Below are 17653 nucleotides of genomic sequence, written 5' to 3' on the forward strand. Positions count from 1 at the left end.
CCCGATCAAAATCTAGAGTAAGTTTATTTTCGTACCCTTTTCCTTTCCTCTCCTTCTCTCTATGATTCTGACATCCTCAGCTATCAGTTTGACGATCGGAGTCTGCCATTGAACTCCTGCCAATGAACTCTACAAGATTGCCCGATCAAAATCCTAAATAGAGTAAGTTCATTTTTGGCCCTTTTCTTTGAGTCAAATTTTGAACTTGATAGGTTGTCTACATGAGTTTTACATGTGACTCTTTTAGCTTTAGGTTAATCTCTGTTAACTCAAGGTCCTAGTTATATAGTTAGATTTTGATTAGGACTCTGTGGTGCAGGTTAATTACTTTAAGCTTTTGGGTAGGTTTGGAGCTCTTGGTGAGCATCAACTAAGTTCATGTAAGGGAAGCTAGTCTTATTATTTTCAATAAAACCCTAGGTTAGAAGATTCTGGATGTGGAGGTGACGTGGTCACCAATTCTAATTGTTTTGCTTGCAGGATTGTCTCTCTTGAAGAGTAAAGTAATATATTGACTGGAATGGTTGATTTTGAATCTGTTATGGGAATAATTTGTTGAAAACTGTTTGTGATTGAGAATTGAAAGTGTTGTGTGATTTCAGATGATGATTGATTTAAAGAGCATATATTTGGAATTAATTATGTGTTTTAAGTAAAGTTTGAGATATATTTGGATTGTTTAGAAAGTTTATATATATGAAGTGATTGAGTGGTGCATTGATATGTTAAATGATGTATGTAATGAGGTTAAAGTGTGATCAAGACGTAGTATTTTCAGGAAAGGAAATACCATGTTGAGATTGTTATTAGGGTGTATTGATTTGTGAGTGTCCTGTGAATGAGACGATCCTGACTCTACTGATATAATGGAATCAAATAGATGAAGTTATTCAGTTGGTGAGAGTCGAAGGAGGTCCATTGGCTGATTCTGAGGTTTGAAAGAACTGATCAGAGCACAAATGGATTTACCCTGTCATATGAAGATGATGAGATATTGAGATAATTATGTGCATGGCGGTGTGGGTTTCACAGCAGTAGTATGACAGGTGCAGGTCTCTGGATGCTAATTTCAATACATAAGTCTTCCGGAAGTAGAGTCAAGTGTCTATGTGTTGTGAGTCAGTAAAAGTCTGGATGAATTTTATGAATGTAATAGACACTTGATGGTTTGAGAAATCATATGAGAATTGATGAATTATGCTTATTAATTTGAAATTTAAATTATATCAAAACTTTTTATATAGATAGCTTACCCTGTTATTTGTTTGTGTTTGTTTCTTTATCTGTGATGATCGTGTTTTACATGGGAGCAGATGAGATTTCAGGTGATAGAGCTCCTTAGTGAACAGCTGGAGAATGAGATAGTTTTATTGGAATGTTTTGTTTTGTTGTTAAAACTTTTTATGTATATATATTAAATCCCTATGAAGAGGGATATTTCTTTTGAGATACACATATGAGAAAGTAGTATATGTTATTTGTAATTAGATATTGCTTGTTTTACTTTTATTACATTATATATGGGTAAAATTAAGGATGTTACAAAAATAGTGTATCTTTAAAAAGCTTTAAAAAAATGGGTAATTTAAAAATAATAATTTTGAAATAATTGTGTGGAGGAAGAAAAATAAAGGATACTGCAATAAAGCATATCCCACTTTAAAATCATTAAACATTTACCGTTATTTTCTTAGTAGAAATATTAAATGCCTAATTTTAAATAAAGAAGTGGTAGTGTCACCAATTTAAATTAATATCAAATAATAAAATATTTTTTTCGTTAAATACACATTAAACTTAGTTTTAGTCCTGTAACTTGGAAATTGATAGATTAGTCTTTAAACATTAAAATAATATAAAATTTCACTATTTAATCAATTTTTAATTTTGTGATTATAAAAAGTGGTCAATAAATGTTAAATATAGTCGACTTATCCGGTATTTTTTTTATTGGATTGTGGTTTGTTGTTCGGTATTTTTTGGTCGTGGGTGTGTATTACAATTCCTATCACATAGACTTGTATATATCTCTTTTAAATAAATCTTAAATTCTAAATTCAAGTAGATATTTAATTTTTTTTTATAAAAAGCAATATACAAAATGATGGGATATTTTTTTTAACATGGATGTATAAGATATCTAAAATGTAAAAACCTTTATTTAGTATAAGAAAATACCACAAAAAGTTTCAGAATTTTATAACAAATATAGGTAGGTAAACTAAATGCTTAAAATATAAAAAAATTGCCTAAAAATATTAAAAAATAGAAAATTAGTGGTATAAATGAAGGGATTTTGAAGATTTTGGTATTGACTAGAAATTCCATTAATTTCTCATTCCGATCAACATCCATTCTTATTGTGTTTCAAAAGTTACTACCAAATTTTTTAATCTTAAAATTTATGATTATTCTATTAAATTTAATGATTTACTATTTTTTATATAATGTAATAATTACTTTTCTGAATTTTTAGTGTAAATAAAATATACTATTTATATAAATAATATTTATTTAAATATTTATTACTTTTAAATATTAATAAATAGTTATAATTTTTTAAAATTATTTACGGATGAAGAGTTTTATACCTATAATTTCTTCTTCTCTGATAAATTTTGTATTTTAGATAACTTTATTGATGGAAGATTTAAATGCTTGCTTAACAATGGACATTTATGTCGGTAGCGTGTCATAAAGTTATTTCCTCCATTCGACATGAATTTTTAGGAGGAAGTTACTATTATTTAATTTATTCATGAATATTTAATTTCCCAATGAATATAGGTCGATAACTTTTATGTGGAATAAAATTTCTTTAACATTCTAATATAGCAAAAACTAATTATTTTACAACTTTTTTAAAATAAAATATTACATTATAATAAAATAGCAATTTTTTTTATGTCAAAAGGGAAGTGTCAAGTTATTATTATCTTATTTTATGTAATTCGTCCGGAGAGTGTGTGATGGAAATATTATGTAATATCTTACATGATTTCAAGGATTTTATGCAGCAAATTAAAGTGATGCAACAAATTTTTATCATTTCATGTTGGTGCAAACTAATACACATAGAGCTCTCCTCTTGTTCAAAAAAACGTGTCTAGCTCTATATATTACATTAAAGATTCTTCAATTTAGGATGAATGAAAGTTTTTTTTTTTATGTAAGAGAACTTAAAGAAACAAAATCTGTAAAATAAAAAGGAGAGAAATAACGAAAAGGCAAAAGAAAAATAGTTTTGTTGAATAGGAACTGACAATTGATGTTAATTAAGTGTAAAAATGGTGAATTATAGAAAGTAAATGGTTTTGAGCAATAGAAATGGAGTTCTTTGTCCTTCATTTTGTAAAATAATTAATAGAAATGAGAAAAATATAATTAACGTGGATGGAATGTGGATAAAACGGAGATTTTTTGTAAGGTTTAGAATGGTTATTGGAAACTAGAGAGAAGATTCAAAACAAAACAAAACAAAAGAAGAGAAGGTGCATCCACATATAATCATATAATGTAAGATAAAACGTTGTAGCGTACCTGAAATTTGCATGGTGGTGTCTTGTCGTGTCGTGCATGACGACGAAAATCGTTATCCGCCGCTATCACCTCTGGCTCACCCTCTCCCTACGCCTTCCACGTGTCACCCCAAGCTTCCTTTCCCCACAGATAATATCATATCTCTTTCTCTTTCTCCATATTCAAATAAAAAACTCATATGTACATGCAGTGTTGAAGTCATCATCATCACTTTGAGGGTTCGTGAAGAGTGAAAGATGGATCACAGTGCGGATGCTCAACGCACAGACTTGATGACCATCACCCGTTTCGTGCTGAACGAACAGTCCAAGCAACCTGAGGCTCGTGGCGATTTCTCAATCTTGCTCAGTCACATTGTTCTCGGCTGCAAGTTCGTTTGTTCTGCTGTTAACAAGGTTATTCTTTCTTATACTCATCATTTCATTACCACGCATGCATCTTCAACGTATATGCATGCCACCGTTTCATTTGATCCACTTCAAACAAGTACTACCTCTATATATATGTATGTGTTCATAGCTGAATCTAGCAACCATATATATCTCACTCTTTTTTATCAAACACCCAATAATATGCTTGACATATACATGCCCAAGATTTATTTTACTTGATTTTTTGTGAATGGGTTATTGTATTTGTAGATATGCAAATTTTAGTAATAACAATTGATTATGCAGGCGGGTCTTGCTAAGCTTATTGGACTTGCTGGAGAGACAAATGTCCAGGCAAGTGTTTGATACATAAATCTTAGTTATGCATATTATTCCAGCATGGTAACTTTCTAATGTGTGATGATTTGATCCTCTTTGATTATTATTTTTTATTTCTGAATTTGTCTCTTAATTATCTGGAATGAAGGGTGAGGAGCAAAAGAAACTGGACGTCCTTTCCAATGATGTCTTTGTCAAGGCTCTGGTCAGCAGTGGACGAACAGTAAGTCATCAATGTGTGTTTTGGCGTGTCTTCTACTGCTACTACCAGCTGCCATCCCTCTCTCTCTCTCTATATATATATGTGTGTGTGTGCGCATATTTGTTGATGGTTTGAAATATTTTTGCAGTGCATCTTGGTGTCTGAAGAAGACGAGGAAGCAACATTTGTGGAGCCTTCTAAGCGTGGAAAGTTGTTAACCTATCTATAATCTAGTAGTGTTTCTTCCCAACTGATTATTTAGCCTTGGTTTTCCCGAGTCTAATCAGTTAGTACGAAATTTTTTTATTGTGCAGGTACATTGTTGTTTTTGATCCGCTGGATGGTTCCTCTAACATTGATTGTGGTGTTTCCATTGGCACAGTATGATCTCTTCTCTGAAATGCAATCCATGTTTTTCTCTTTTCCATTACACACACACATTATATACCACACGAATGGGTGAATTAATAGTAGTCCAGATTAACTAGAATATTGCAGTTGTCAATTGAGTGTGTTGTGTTCCATTTAGATTTTTGGGATTTATTTGGTGAAAGAAAACGGTGAACCAACCATAGAAGATGTTTTGCAACCTGGGAAGAACATGTTGGCTGCTGGTTATTGTATGTACGGAAGCTCTTGCACGGTATGGTAAATTAGGTCCCAGTTTATATTTCTGTCTTTTTTTCTCTCAGACAGTTTCAATTTCTTCTCTTTTGGTCATCTTATTACGCTGTTTATGATAATTTTTTAAGGGAGGTATATAAGTTACTGATCAATTTTTACTAAGCTAGATACCTGTACATTATGACGGTATGAATTTTTGTATTTACTTAACTATTTTTACATGAAAGGATAAGGTCAGTTTCTTTTGTTTGTTTGTTTGTTTGTTTTCCTGTGCACCTGTGGACTGAGTTGTCGTGTGCTTTAATTTTAATTCATTCCAAAATTATAAAATTTTCTAATCACTATTTGGGGTATTTTTACAGTTTGTGTTAAGCACTGGAACTGGTGTTAATGGTTTCACCCTTGATCCATCTCTTGGAGAGTTCATTCTAACTCATCCTGACATCAAGGTATTAATCTACCAATTCATCAATAAGTATTGCACATTGCTATTCTGTGTAAATGCTCTTTCCTGGCAGGATTTGATCTCCTAAAAAAATCTCTATTTTGGAAGTTGTATTTCCTGTTTAAACCTTTTGTAGTTAAGTATCTAAGACTATATCCATATGCTTTACAAAAAATCGTTCTTGTAGAGTTTTGTTGTTGTCAAAGAACAACTGATTGAGCATTTGTGGCTGTGACTGAATGGCTTCTCTCAGTTATTTGTCTATCTTTTAATGTGAACATAGTGAATAAGTTGTCATACAGAGTTTAAAGATTAAGGGTATGAATGATCTTTACTGAAGCAGTCTGTGGCATACTAGAGTCATGTTAATTGCTTGATCCATGGTTCACCATTCAGGTCCCGAAGAAAGGGAAGATCTATTCAGTGAATGAAGGAAATGCTAAAAACTGGGATGGTCCTACTACCAAGTATGTATAATCCAATAGTGTTAAAATGATTCAGGCACTACAAGGCAACTTTTTAGTTGTGACACTTTTTCCTTTCTTACTTCTGTCCAGGTATGTGGAGAACTGCAAGTTTCCAAAAGATGGTTCATCACCAAAGTCCCTAAGATATGTTGGAAGGTATAGAAACTATAGTGTATTCTCAGTGCTCCAAGAGTATAGCATGATTTGATATATAGTCTGATTAAATACCTTCAAAATCACGGGGACTACCTCAAAACCATGTTAAAAGCACAATTTTTTTCCAGAGCAACAATGTGTTGCTTCACATTCACCATGAAATTGAAATTGATTTGGATTCACTTCATTACCACCCCAAACACACTATTAGTCCTCATAGTTTGGCTCTGCAAACATCTACCACGAAATAACTAATCCTTTAAATGGGTATCATTTTTCATTTTGGTCAAAATAGATCTTATATGATCATTCATCACCACAAAGCTCCTAATTATGGTAAACAAAGTTAACACTTACTTACTCTCAACTCTAGTAATGCAGAGTTTTTAGTTCCCTTTTCTTTTTAGTTGAAAGTGTTCATATTTTGTTCAGCTACTTGACTCATAATAACTAAAGCTCAACAGGGTAAGGGTAACCTTTTTCTTTGTTTAGAATTGTAAAGAAACATACCTACGAATGACTTATTTATTAGATTTTTTTTATTAAAAAATGTAATAAGATCAATAGCAGCAACTGCTAAATGTAATAGTGGAGTGTTCTAGATAATTTGTCTATGGATTATCATCATAAAAATATTGTACCTAGATGTGGCTACTGAATGACTGACTCAAATGTTTGGTGACCTTCAACAAAAAGCATATTTGATTTTTTATGACATTGCTTTGTCTGTATTTCTATCATTAACAGCATGGTAGCTGATGTTCACCGCACATTTCTTTATGGAGGTATCTTTCTGTACCCGGCTGATAAAAAGAGTCCAAATGGGAAACTTCGGTATGTCATGTTCAATCAATCACTACCTCATTTCCTGAGTAGCATATCCAATATTACTACACTGTTAATGGTTTAACTGAAGAAATGATTGTAGAGTTTTTCTTTGATTGCTGCAGTGTACTCTATGAAGTCTTCCCAATGTCATTCTTGATGGAGCAAGCAGGAGGACAGGCTTTCACTGGCAAGCAAAGGGTAATTTACCAAAAACAGTTGTTAAATTCCCCCATTCAATATGTTTGGACCAAGGTTTTGAATTGTCTGTGCTTGCACTTTCGTTGTGGTTCGGTCACAGTTGGTCACATTGCATTTGCAAACACTGTCAACAAATTTTATGTCGCAGAAGAAATTGCAGTCACAAACCTTTTCTGTCAAGCTTGGTTTATCTAGACTAAAATTCTCACTAGTCCTTTTTCTGTGAGTGGAAAAATGAAAATATGATACAAATAGTACATTTAAAAACAAACATATCATTCTAATATAATATAAAAATACTATTAGCACAGGGAGAAGCCCTGCATAAGTAATGATGAAGTTGTGCAGCAGAAATTTGTGTCTTCTTTTTTCTTCTCTGATAACATTATGTGAACAGGCACTTGATTTGGTTCCAACAAAATTGCACGAGCGATCTCCCATATTTCTTGGAAGCTATGAGGATGTGGAGGAAATCAAGGCCCTTTATGCTGCTGATCAGACACTGGAATGAATGAATGAAAAAGCATAATTCTTTGTCTTTTCCAACTTACAATCAATTCTCATCTAATTGTTGCACAGATACATGGTCATGTATATGTTAAGAAAGCTTGTTAATGTTTTGTGATTTACAAAAATTAGTTTATTACTCCATATCTAAATATTTTACAATTTAAAAATTTTAATATTAACGATTTTAATTTATGTAGATAGTTTTATGATGATTTCTTAATAATTAATCTAGTTAAATTGTAGTTTTGTTTTTCTAAATCTATAACCTTTTATATTTGACAGGATTTTTTTAATTTCTCAATATTGATATGATTTTAATTACTAGATATATTTTTATATGTTGATATTCTCTTGTAAACTGGTATGATATGTTAGTGCTTGTTTATTATAAATTATTGTGAAAATTCATGACCCCTGGGTTCCCTTAATAAATAAATTTATACTAGGATTTAAAACACCTAACATAATTTATAGTAGATTTTAATAAATTTTATATATTTATTAAAGACATTTTTATAATGATTTTTAATGGAAGTATACTAATAGGATTTTTTGTTTCATATATATAGTTTCTTTTTAAAGTCATGGATAATGAGAGTGAGAATCAATTTTACTTATCTTTAAAGGGTAACATTCAATCATCAATTATATTAAATTTATTAAGTCCTACACATTAACTTAGTACACTTCAGTTTAAATTAGATGAAGTATTTACTTGATAGAAAATATGAGAAACTTTTTTATTTTAATGAAATGTCTAAATAATGTTAATTTACCTTGAATTTTAGATAATATTTTTTTTAACTAAAAAAGTCAAATATGTAAGAAGAAAAAAAAAATCTCGATAAGTTATATTAATATACTTTCACAAGAGAACATTAACCAATTTGTTTATATTCAGATTTTTATAAGACTCTCACAAGAAAACTAGATTATACATCTTAAACTCTATAATATTTTTTATTGTCTCATGTAAAATATTGTTACAAAAATACTTTGATCACTCAGGTTAATAACTTACACATAAAGAAAGTAGTAAAAATAAACAAGATTATCTATTTTTTTTTTAAAGAAAAATAGACACACAAACTAATTCTTTAACTAATAATTTTTAAACTTTTTATCTTGTATTCTGTGTGTTTGATATATTCTATTTTTTTTATATATTTTGATTCAATGAAAATAACTTAAGATAAATCATTTATATATAAGTGATATGATTAATCTAATAAAATAAAAATTTATTAAATTATTTATTTAACAGATAAAAACATTTTGAATCAATTCAAAATTTCAAATTTATTTAACTATTATCGCTTTTCTTTCAGCGGGAAGAGTACTCCCCGGAAAAATCTTGCAAAATTTAACTATAAGTAAATGAATGAACTAAATATTGATTTAATTCATTACAGTTTTATTTTTGTTTTTTCAATAACTAGAACATCATCTGCATTATTAAATTTATCTTTAATTCATTAAAATATTAAAATTTTATTAAAAATATTTATATATTTACGTACTAATTTTGTATGTAACGTTACATACCTTAATCTTTCACAAAGCAATTCAAAATTGACTCTGAACATACTCTTGTTATAATTTAAGGCAATAAAATCATTTATAAAAAGATAGACATAAAAATTATAACTTTAAACTAAGTCCAAACATCTTTGTCACCAGGTAGATTGAAACCTCAAATCTTATAACTTCAACTTTTTGAATCAACAAATAACATCATAATATTATATTCATACATAAATTATTTTTATTTTACTTTCAATTGGTATTTCCTTTTCATTTTTAGTTACTATTAATCTTATTTTATATATCAAAATATTGCTATTTAGATTTAAAATAAAGTAAAAAAACTATTTTTATATAGACATAATATTTTTAAAAAGAAAGTAAAAATAGGATTAAAATGCACATTACAATATGATAACTATTTAAAAATAATAAAAATTAAACAAATTTATCATATAACAAAATTAATGTATGAAATTATATTATTAAAACAGTAAAATAAATAGGTAAATGGTATAATAGTTAAAATAAATTATATAATAATAAACAATAATAAATAATAGTAATAAACTTATTTTCTATCATTGTTAATATCAATTTAGTAAAATAATTAACTTGAACAAAAATCATATCTTATAACTTTGAAAAAAAAAACATATCTTATAAATGAATAAAGAAAATAAAATCATCTCTTACATATAGAAGAGTAAACACGAAAATTTATAATCATTTTAAAGATCAAACAAAAAATAAATATAAAAGCAAAAGAATCTAGCATTTTAAAAAATGCTATTACTACTAATGTTTTAAAATATGCTACAACCTCTTGGACATCTCAAGTATCCCAACTTCAGTGTTTGTTGGATGAAGTCATGAGTGAAGACCTCTTGCTACGGGTGGGCATGGATTGGATTTTCCAAAATCCAATCTAGATTCAATCCAAATCCAAATAAGTGGATTGGATTTAAAATCCATATCCACTTTAACTAGATCAATTATATTTGGATTTTTTTAAACAATCCGTTTAAAGTGGATTGAATCCAAATTAAATCCACTTTGTTAATTATATTAAATCCACTTTGTCAATTACATTAAATCCATTTTGATATGGATAAAGACTAACTTGGCTCGAACTGGGCCTAAGCCGACTCAACCTGAACACAGACCAACTCGGCTCTACATCGGCCCCAACCCAGACGACTCGACATCGGTCCGGACAACTCGACATCGGTCCGAGCCCGGACGACTCGACATCGGCTTGGGCCCAGACAACTCAACAGCGGCCCCGACCCGGACGACTCGACATCAGCCCGGGCCCGAACGACTATACATCGGCTCGACCCGAACGACTCGACATCAGCCTAGGCCCGAACAACATGACATCAGCCTCGGCCGAACGACTCGACATCAGTCCGGGCTCGTCGACATCGGCTCAGGCCCATTCGGCTCGACATCAGCTTAAGCCCGCTCGGCTCGACATCGGCCCGGGCTCGATCGGCTCAAAATCGACCTGAGCCTGGTCGGCTCGACAGTGGCCCAGGCCCGCTCGCCTCGACATCGGCCCAAGCCCGCTCGCCTCGACATCGGCCCGGGCCCGCTCGACTCGACATCGGCCCAGGCCCACACAACTCAACATTGGCCCAGGCACGCTCGGCTCGACAACGACCCGGGCCCCCTCGACTCGACATCGGCCCGGGCCCACTCGACTCGACATTGGCCCGAGTCCAATCGGCTCAACAACGGCCCGGGCCCGATCGACTCGACAACGACCCGGTCGGCTCGACAATGGCCCGGGCCCGGTCGGCTCGACATCGGCCTGGGGCTGCCCGACTCGACAATGGCTCGGGGCCGCTCGACTCGACATCGGCATGGGCCCGCTTGGCTCGACATCTGTCCGGGCCCAATTTGCTTGACATCGGCCCGGGCCCGGTCGGCTCGACATCTGCCCGGGTCCGCTCTCCTCGACATCGGCTCGGGCCCGCTCGCCTCGACATCGGCCAAGGCCCGCTCAACTCGAAATCGGCCCGGGCCCGCTCAACTCGACAATGGCACGGTCTCGCTCGACTCGACATCTGACCGAGCCCAGTTTGCTTGACATCGGCCCGGGCCCGCACGACTAGACATCGGCCCGGGTTCGCACGACTCAACGTTGGCCCAAGCTCGAATGACTAGATATCGGCCCTGGCCCCCTCGGCTCGACATCGGCTTGGACCCGCTTGGCTCGACATCAGTTCGGGCCCGCTCAGCTTGACATCGGTCCGGGCCCATTCAGCTCGACGTGGACTTGGGTCAACTTTGCTCAACCTGCCTCTGAATTGTCTTGGCTCAACCTGGATCGGGCCAAGTCAAAATCCAACCCAAAATACAAATTGGATAATCCAAAAATGTATCCAATCCATATCTAATCCATATCCAATTAAATGGATTGGATTTAAAATCCAAAAATATGGATTTGGATTTGAAATAAATCCATTTAAATGGATCAAAACTAATATGGATTTGGATAATTATGGATTGGATTTTGTAATTTGGATTTTTTGCCCACCCTTACCTGTTGCCTTATGTGTCTAGGTAGCTTAGGTTTTTCAACTGGTTAAACTGGTTTTGAATTGGTTAAAAGGTTTTCAATTGGTTTTAATTTTGTTTTCTGGAAAGTTATAGTTTTTCAAACGGTTATCTTTTAAATCAATTTATTAAAAATATTGAAATGTTTTTAGATTTTTCTATAAAATGTTTTATATACTCAAACCATATTTTGATATGAAGATAATTTTAGAATTGTTTTCAGTTTAAGTACTTTTTATTAGAGAAAAATCAGTTTTCATACCAACCATAATTTTTAAGTAAAATCAGCATATTGCTTTGATTTTTAACTGGTTGATTTTACTAACGGTATCCATTATGTTTTAAAACCGTTTTTGTTTTAACTTCTATAAAAGGGTGTGTTTGTTTTCAGAAAAATGTTACTTACATAGTATACACTTTTACGATGTGTGAGAATCCTAAGTGTGAGTAGTTTTTGAAAGAATGAGTCTTTGAAGGTTCTTTGACAGTTATTGGAACCTAAATTTCATCATCATCTAGATAGAGGTCAAAGATTCTTCAAGTACTGCTGTGAATTGAAAGATCTTGTTGCATTTCTTGGTCCGCAGTCAAGGTGTTTTCGTTCTCTTTATTACTGTTTTGTAATTTTGTGTGTGTTGGGGGCCAAGATAACGTTTTTTGGTGGGAATCACAGTTGTGAAAGGGTGTTGCAGAGAGTGATTTGATTTTTTGTAGTGTTCAGGAACTATTTTTGCTCTTCTTGTAAAAGACTTGTGTTAATTTAGTGAATTTCATCTTGATGTGAGGTGGGAATGGATGTAGCTATGTTGTGAGTGAACCAGTACAAATTCCTGGTGTCTTTTATGCTTTCTTTATCATTGGGTTTTAATTTTTTTTTGCATAATCTTCTTTACTGGTTTACTCAATCGATTGTGAATAAGTTAATAAAAATAAATTTATTTTTCTTAATCGGTGTATTTATCTAAAAATCAATTTGTTGTTTTGAAAAGTAATAAGTTAATTTTTTTTCAAGTTTGTTATAAACCACTTATTGCGAAAATCTAACTAGGTACAATTAACCTCCTTCTTGAACTTAGATCCCATTAATTCAACACAACCTACTAAAAAAATATTTTAATTAGTAAAAAAATATTGGATTGAGCATTTATTATTAAACCAAAAATTATAATTAATAATTAGGATGTAATTGTATTCTAATCACCATAATTCGATTGTAGTTTGATTCAATATAACATTCGCTATGTACAATTTATGTAAGTCACAATAAAAAAAAAAGTTGAAATAATTTCAAACATAACCTTTCTCTTAAAATGTCAATAGAAATATAAAATGTGAGAGGAATGATTTATTATATACTATTTGAAATGAATAAAGTTTAAAAAATATTTTTGTTTTAATATTGGTGATGGAATCACACTACAAGAAAAAAAGGTTTTAATTGAGGTTATTTAGTGGAGGTTGATATAACCTTAAGAATTGATTTAATTAACGGAGGTTTTTTAATCTCTATTAAGTTCCAAGGTTTATTCAAAAACCTTAGCAAAATAGTAGAGGTTTTTTTAACCTTCGTTAAATTTCAAAAGTTTATTTTAAAACATCAAACCTCAGCAAAATAACGGACTTTTTTTAACCTTCGTTAAATTTTAGAGGTTTATTTTAAAACCTCAAACCTCAACAAAATAACGGAGTTTTTTTAATCTTCATTAAATTTCAAAGGTTTATTCTAAAACCTTAGCAAAATAATGGAGATTTTTTTAACCTTCGTTAAATTCCAAAGGTTTATTCTAAAACCTTAGCAAAATAACAAAGGTTTTTTTAACCTTCATTAAATTCCAAAGGTTTATTCGAAAACCTTAGCAAAATAATAGAGGTTTTTTTAACCTTCGTTAAATTGCAAAGATTTTTTTCTAAAACCTCGGTAAAATAACAGAGGTTTTTTTAACCTTCATTAAATTCCAAAGATTTATTGTAGAACCTCAACAAAACACTCCAGATTTTTCAAACTTCAATAAATAAAAAAAATTAAATCTATTTATAAATAAATAATTAAAAACTACATAGTTTTAATATATTTTATAACTAAACTCTCTAAAATTTTGAAAGTGTAACTTTACATTACAAATAAGTTTTCTAAAGTTTTAAAAATTTATTTTAAAAACTTAGCAAAATAGCATTGGATAATAAGTATATCAACAACTAATCTTGGATAATAAGTATTTCAACAGTATTTGCATATTTTTTGTGATTGATGATATGTGGTTTATATAATTCCTAGTTTTTTTTTTGTTACTAGCTCATACTTCAAAAAACTTAACTTATTTTGTTTTTACTTTTGATGTACATATATTTTATGTGCAATTTTAGTTTTAGTTTTAATTTTTGATATTTAATTCTTATAGTTTTGAAATATTTTAAATTAAGGTCTTTATTTTAAAATGCATATAATAATTAATTCATTGTGAAAGTGAAAAGTGATAAAGTTAATTTCTCCTCACAATATGTTCTTGCAATCTTTAGCCAAGAACACACATGACTTTGAAGCCCACATCTAATAGATAATACAATTATTTAGAATATATAAAGCAGTGATAAACACTAGTTGTTGTCGAGTTAGGTAAAATTAACTTGTGACCCAAGTTAGGGCAATAAGGTGATGAAAGAAGCAATATTGGAGTAAGAAGAATATACTGTTGTATTTAGTGTTTCTTCTCCTTATATATAATAGACATAAGTGTGACTGAATTGTGATTCCTTGTTAGGACTGTCGTCAACGACCATTGAACTTGTGATGGAGAGCAGTGTGTTTACGGTGGAAGAGAGAAGTTAGGAGGATCGTTAGATATAGTGAAAAATGGGGTTGAAGGTTATTTTAAACGGCAAGTCATTTTACAAAAATTTCGAAACCCATGATATTTTATAGAGGTTTTGAAACTCATGGTATTTTATGGAGGTTCTTAAACCCATGATATTTAATAGAGGTTTTGAAAGACTTTTCCTTAGGTTTAAAAACCCCCCGGGGAACACATTTCCCAGTGATGATTTAGTGGGGAAAACTGCAATCCTAGGTAAATAACTTAATAGAGGTTTTAACCCTGGATAATGTAAAAATAAACCCCTATTAAAACCATTTTTTCTTGTAGTGTCACATCATATACTCATGTTAATATGTATAATAAATTTAGATAAATAATATAAAAATCTCACTTTCCTCAACTGCGTGTTATCATTCTTTATCTCTAAGTTTCCATTCTCTTTTTTTTCTCTAATATTCTCACATGGTTTCTCATTTTTTTAGATCCTTCATTAACGAGTTAAGGATCATTCCTAACAAAACAAAAGTTAAATTAGAATCCTTAGAATATTGGAGTTTTCTCAATTTTCCCTCTTTATTGACTTTTCCAAACGAATCAAAGTTAAATGTTTAAGTTAGTGCATAATTATTGAAAGTTTGTCCTTTAATTGAGATTGAACTTGAAAAATATGTGGAACATTAGGGTTTGAGAGAAATTTTGATGATATACTTTGAGTTTATTTTTGTACCTTTTTGTACCTTTTGTTATGAAAATTGTTATTGTTAAGGGTGAGAGTCATGACTTGATAATAATATTAGATTATGAATAATGTTGGATTGTATTATAATAATTGAAACTAGGTGTAATATATTCATCTTGATTTTTTTTTAAGTTTATATAATTAAGTTTGGTAGGCTTAACTTTTGTTATATTGATATAAACTTATAGAATGTTTTAGGTAGTTGACGTTATCAAATTTGAGCAAGTAAGTGTAAGGGTTATGTTTTAGTACTTTTCTAAAGAGTACTTGAAAATAGATGATTTAACTTGGTTGAGAAAACTAGGAATGACTAAGGTTTAGTTATAAGCTTTGAATTTGATTTTACTCATGGATTTGCTTAGAATTGAATATTTGATCGTGTGGTCAAAATTGGTTGGATTGGTGTGACTATGGAAATAGTACGCTAGTTGGTTATAGTTAAACATTTAAAACTTGTTAAACATGTATTTTGGTTAAAATAAATAATTGGTTGAAGTTTGGAGTTGATTTTGAAAAATATGAAAAATGATATATTTTTTGCAAAAATTTGCTCATTGGATCTCATGCAAAGTTAACATTACTTTTTGGCTTGAATATGTTTGATGGTTTATAATTCACGCAATGCAATATTATAAATTTGTTGAGTGGATTCAAACTCCAGAGCAAATAGAGGAAAACTTTTGTTAATTTTGCTTAGTAGTTTTGTAAGTGTTGAGCAAATCAATGTCTTTCAAGTTAAGCTTGGTAGTTTTCATGAAAGTTGTAGTTTTTGAATGTTGGCTTTACGATGGGTTTGAAATAAATTAGGAAGAGGGTCTATAACTTAAGTTAGGACTCTTTTGGTGAGCAAATGTCAAGTTGTCAATTTCAGTTGAAGTTGTTATGATTTTTATTTTTAAGTTTAGTAAATATTTTTTTAAAACTTGAAGTATTCATAAGATTTGTAACTTGTCCTCTTGTTTTTCTTATGATTTATATTCAAGTATGTTTGGATGAGTGAAATTTGGTATTAGTTGTTATACTTAATCATTATCACATAATATTTATATTTTTATGAATTATTTTTGGATTTTGATACAATATAATGAAGTAAGAGAGTGTAATATATGCTACAAAAGGTTATGTTGAATATTATTGATTTATTTAATTTAAATAGTTTTTTATGTCATACTTTAATGTAATTATGAGCATATTTTGCATGTTTTTTTTTAATATTTGTAATTAGATAATTTTTTATAATTGATTAATGTTGTGAATAAGTATGAGACTTTATTTTACATATGGAATGCCAAAAGTTATGGATTTTTAATGTCTTAAACTTACTTTGAATCCATGAAGCTCAAGTATGCTTAAATGATAAAAATGTTATTCTCTTTTATGACTTGCTTAATACTAGTATTTTGAAAAACATCACTTAATATTCTTTAATGAATATCCTTATGCTATATAGATCTATGTGCGATCTATTTTTATGTGTTGTGATTATGAAAGTATTTGTTTATAACAACATTCTTTATATTTAAATAACTTACCCATTTTTTTTAATGTATGATATATACTTTGGATGTAATATGTACATAAGTAGATATGAATGCAAGATCCGTGAAATAATTAACAAATATATATATATATATATATATATATATTCTCTTATAGAATAAATGTAAATATTTTAATGTTTATAAATACTTTGATATGTAATAATATAAGTTGGAGAATAATTTTTTTAATTATTATCTTAGTATTTATAAAGTGTTACAAATAAACTTTATCATCATTATTATTACGGGATATTTTATCGTGTTATTTTTAATCTATGCCAACTTTTGTAATTTTATGTTAGTTTATGTATATAAGTTTGAAAAGTAAAAATATAAAAAAGAAAAAATGACATAGATAATACATTATTAGTTATAATATCATGTTTTTTTTATTGTGATTTTTATTTTTATAAAGAATTATTTAACTAATATTCGTAATAATAAGGAGGCAGGTACAAACTAAGGTATGAACATGGGTAGGAGTATACCCATTTTCCAATGAAAATGAGGACGAGACATATTTTTTTTTATATCTATTAGATGTGAATGAGAATGAATGTTTACTTGAAGAATGTGGATGAGTTAGTAAAATCTACACCCGTCCCTTTGTCATCCCTTCCACTTTGATGTAAACATAATAAGGTATATTTGTCATGTTTATAAATTGATAAAGAAATAAGTATAATATTTTGATTCTAGTTTGAAAATTTAGTAGAGTTTAAGAGAAATATTTTCTTTAAAATGCAAAGGTTCTTTCTTGTTTTTTCTTTTCTCTTCCTTCATTTGCACTC

At 30.5% G+C, this 17653-nt stretch overlaps 1 protein-coding gene across 1 annotated transcript; it reads left to right on the forward strand.

Moving 5' to 3' along the window:
* Positions 1–3434: 3434 nt before the first annotated feature.
* Positions 3435–7805, forward strand: FBP (Inositol monophosphatase family protein). The gene is made up of 12 exons (XM_068634110.2): positions 3435–3935; positions 4218–4265; positions 4399–4473; positions 4601–4662; positions 4767–4833; positions 4982–5095; positions 5439–5525; positions 5918–5988; positions 6079–6144; positions 6892–6978; positions 7095–7170; positions 7568–7805. The coding sequence occupies exons 1-12, from the start codon at positions 3777–3779 to the stop codon at positions 7679–7681; spliced, it is 1026 nt and encodes a 341-aa protein (XP_068490211.1). The 5' UTR covers positions 3435–3776; the 3' UTR covers positions 7682–7805.
* Positions 7806–17653: the final 9848 nt, after the last annotated feature.

This window comes from Phaseolus vulgaris, chromosome 7 (assembly GCF_051622355.1).
Source record: "Phaseolus vulgaris cultivar YP4 chromosome 7, ASM5162235v1, whole genome shotgun sequence".
NCBI lineage: Eukaryota > Viridiplantae > Streptophyta > Magnoliopsida > Fabales > Fabaceae > Phaseolus > Phaseolus vulgaris.

What these genes read in the sequence shown, in the direction of transcription:
- FBP (XM_068634110.2), top strand. Translation starts at nt 3,777, where the DNA reads ATGGATCACAGTGCGGATGCTCAACGCACAGACTTGATGACCATCACC. An exon ending in TGGGATGGTCCTACTACCAA is followed by an intron (nt 5,989 to 6,078) that starts GTATGTATAATC and finishes ACTTCTGTCCAG; the next exon opens with GTATGTGGAGAACTGCAAGT. An exon ending in TCCCTAAGATATGTTGGAAG is followed by an intron (nt 6,145 to 6,891) that starts GTATAGAAACTA and finishes TATCATTAACAG; the next exon opens with CATGGTAGCTGATGTTCACC.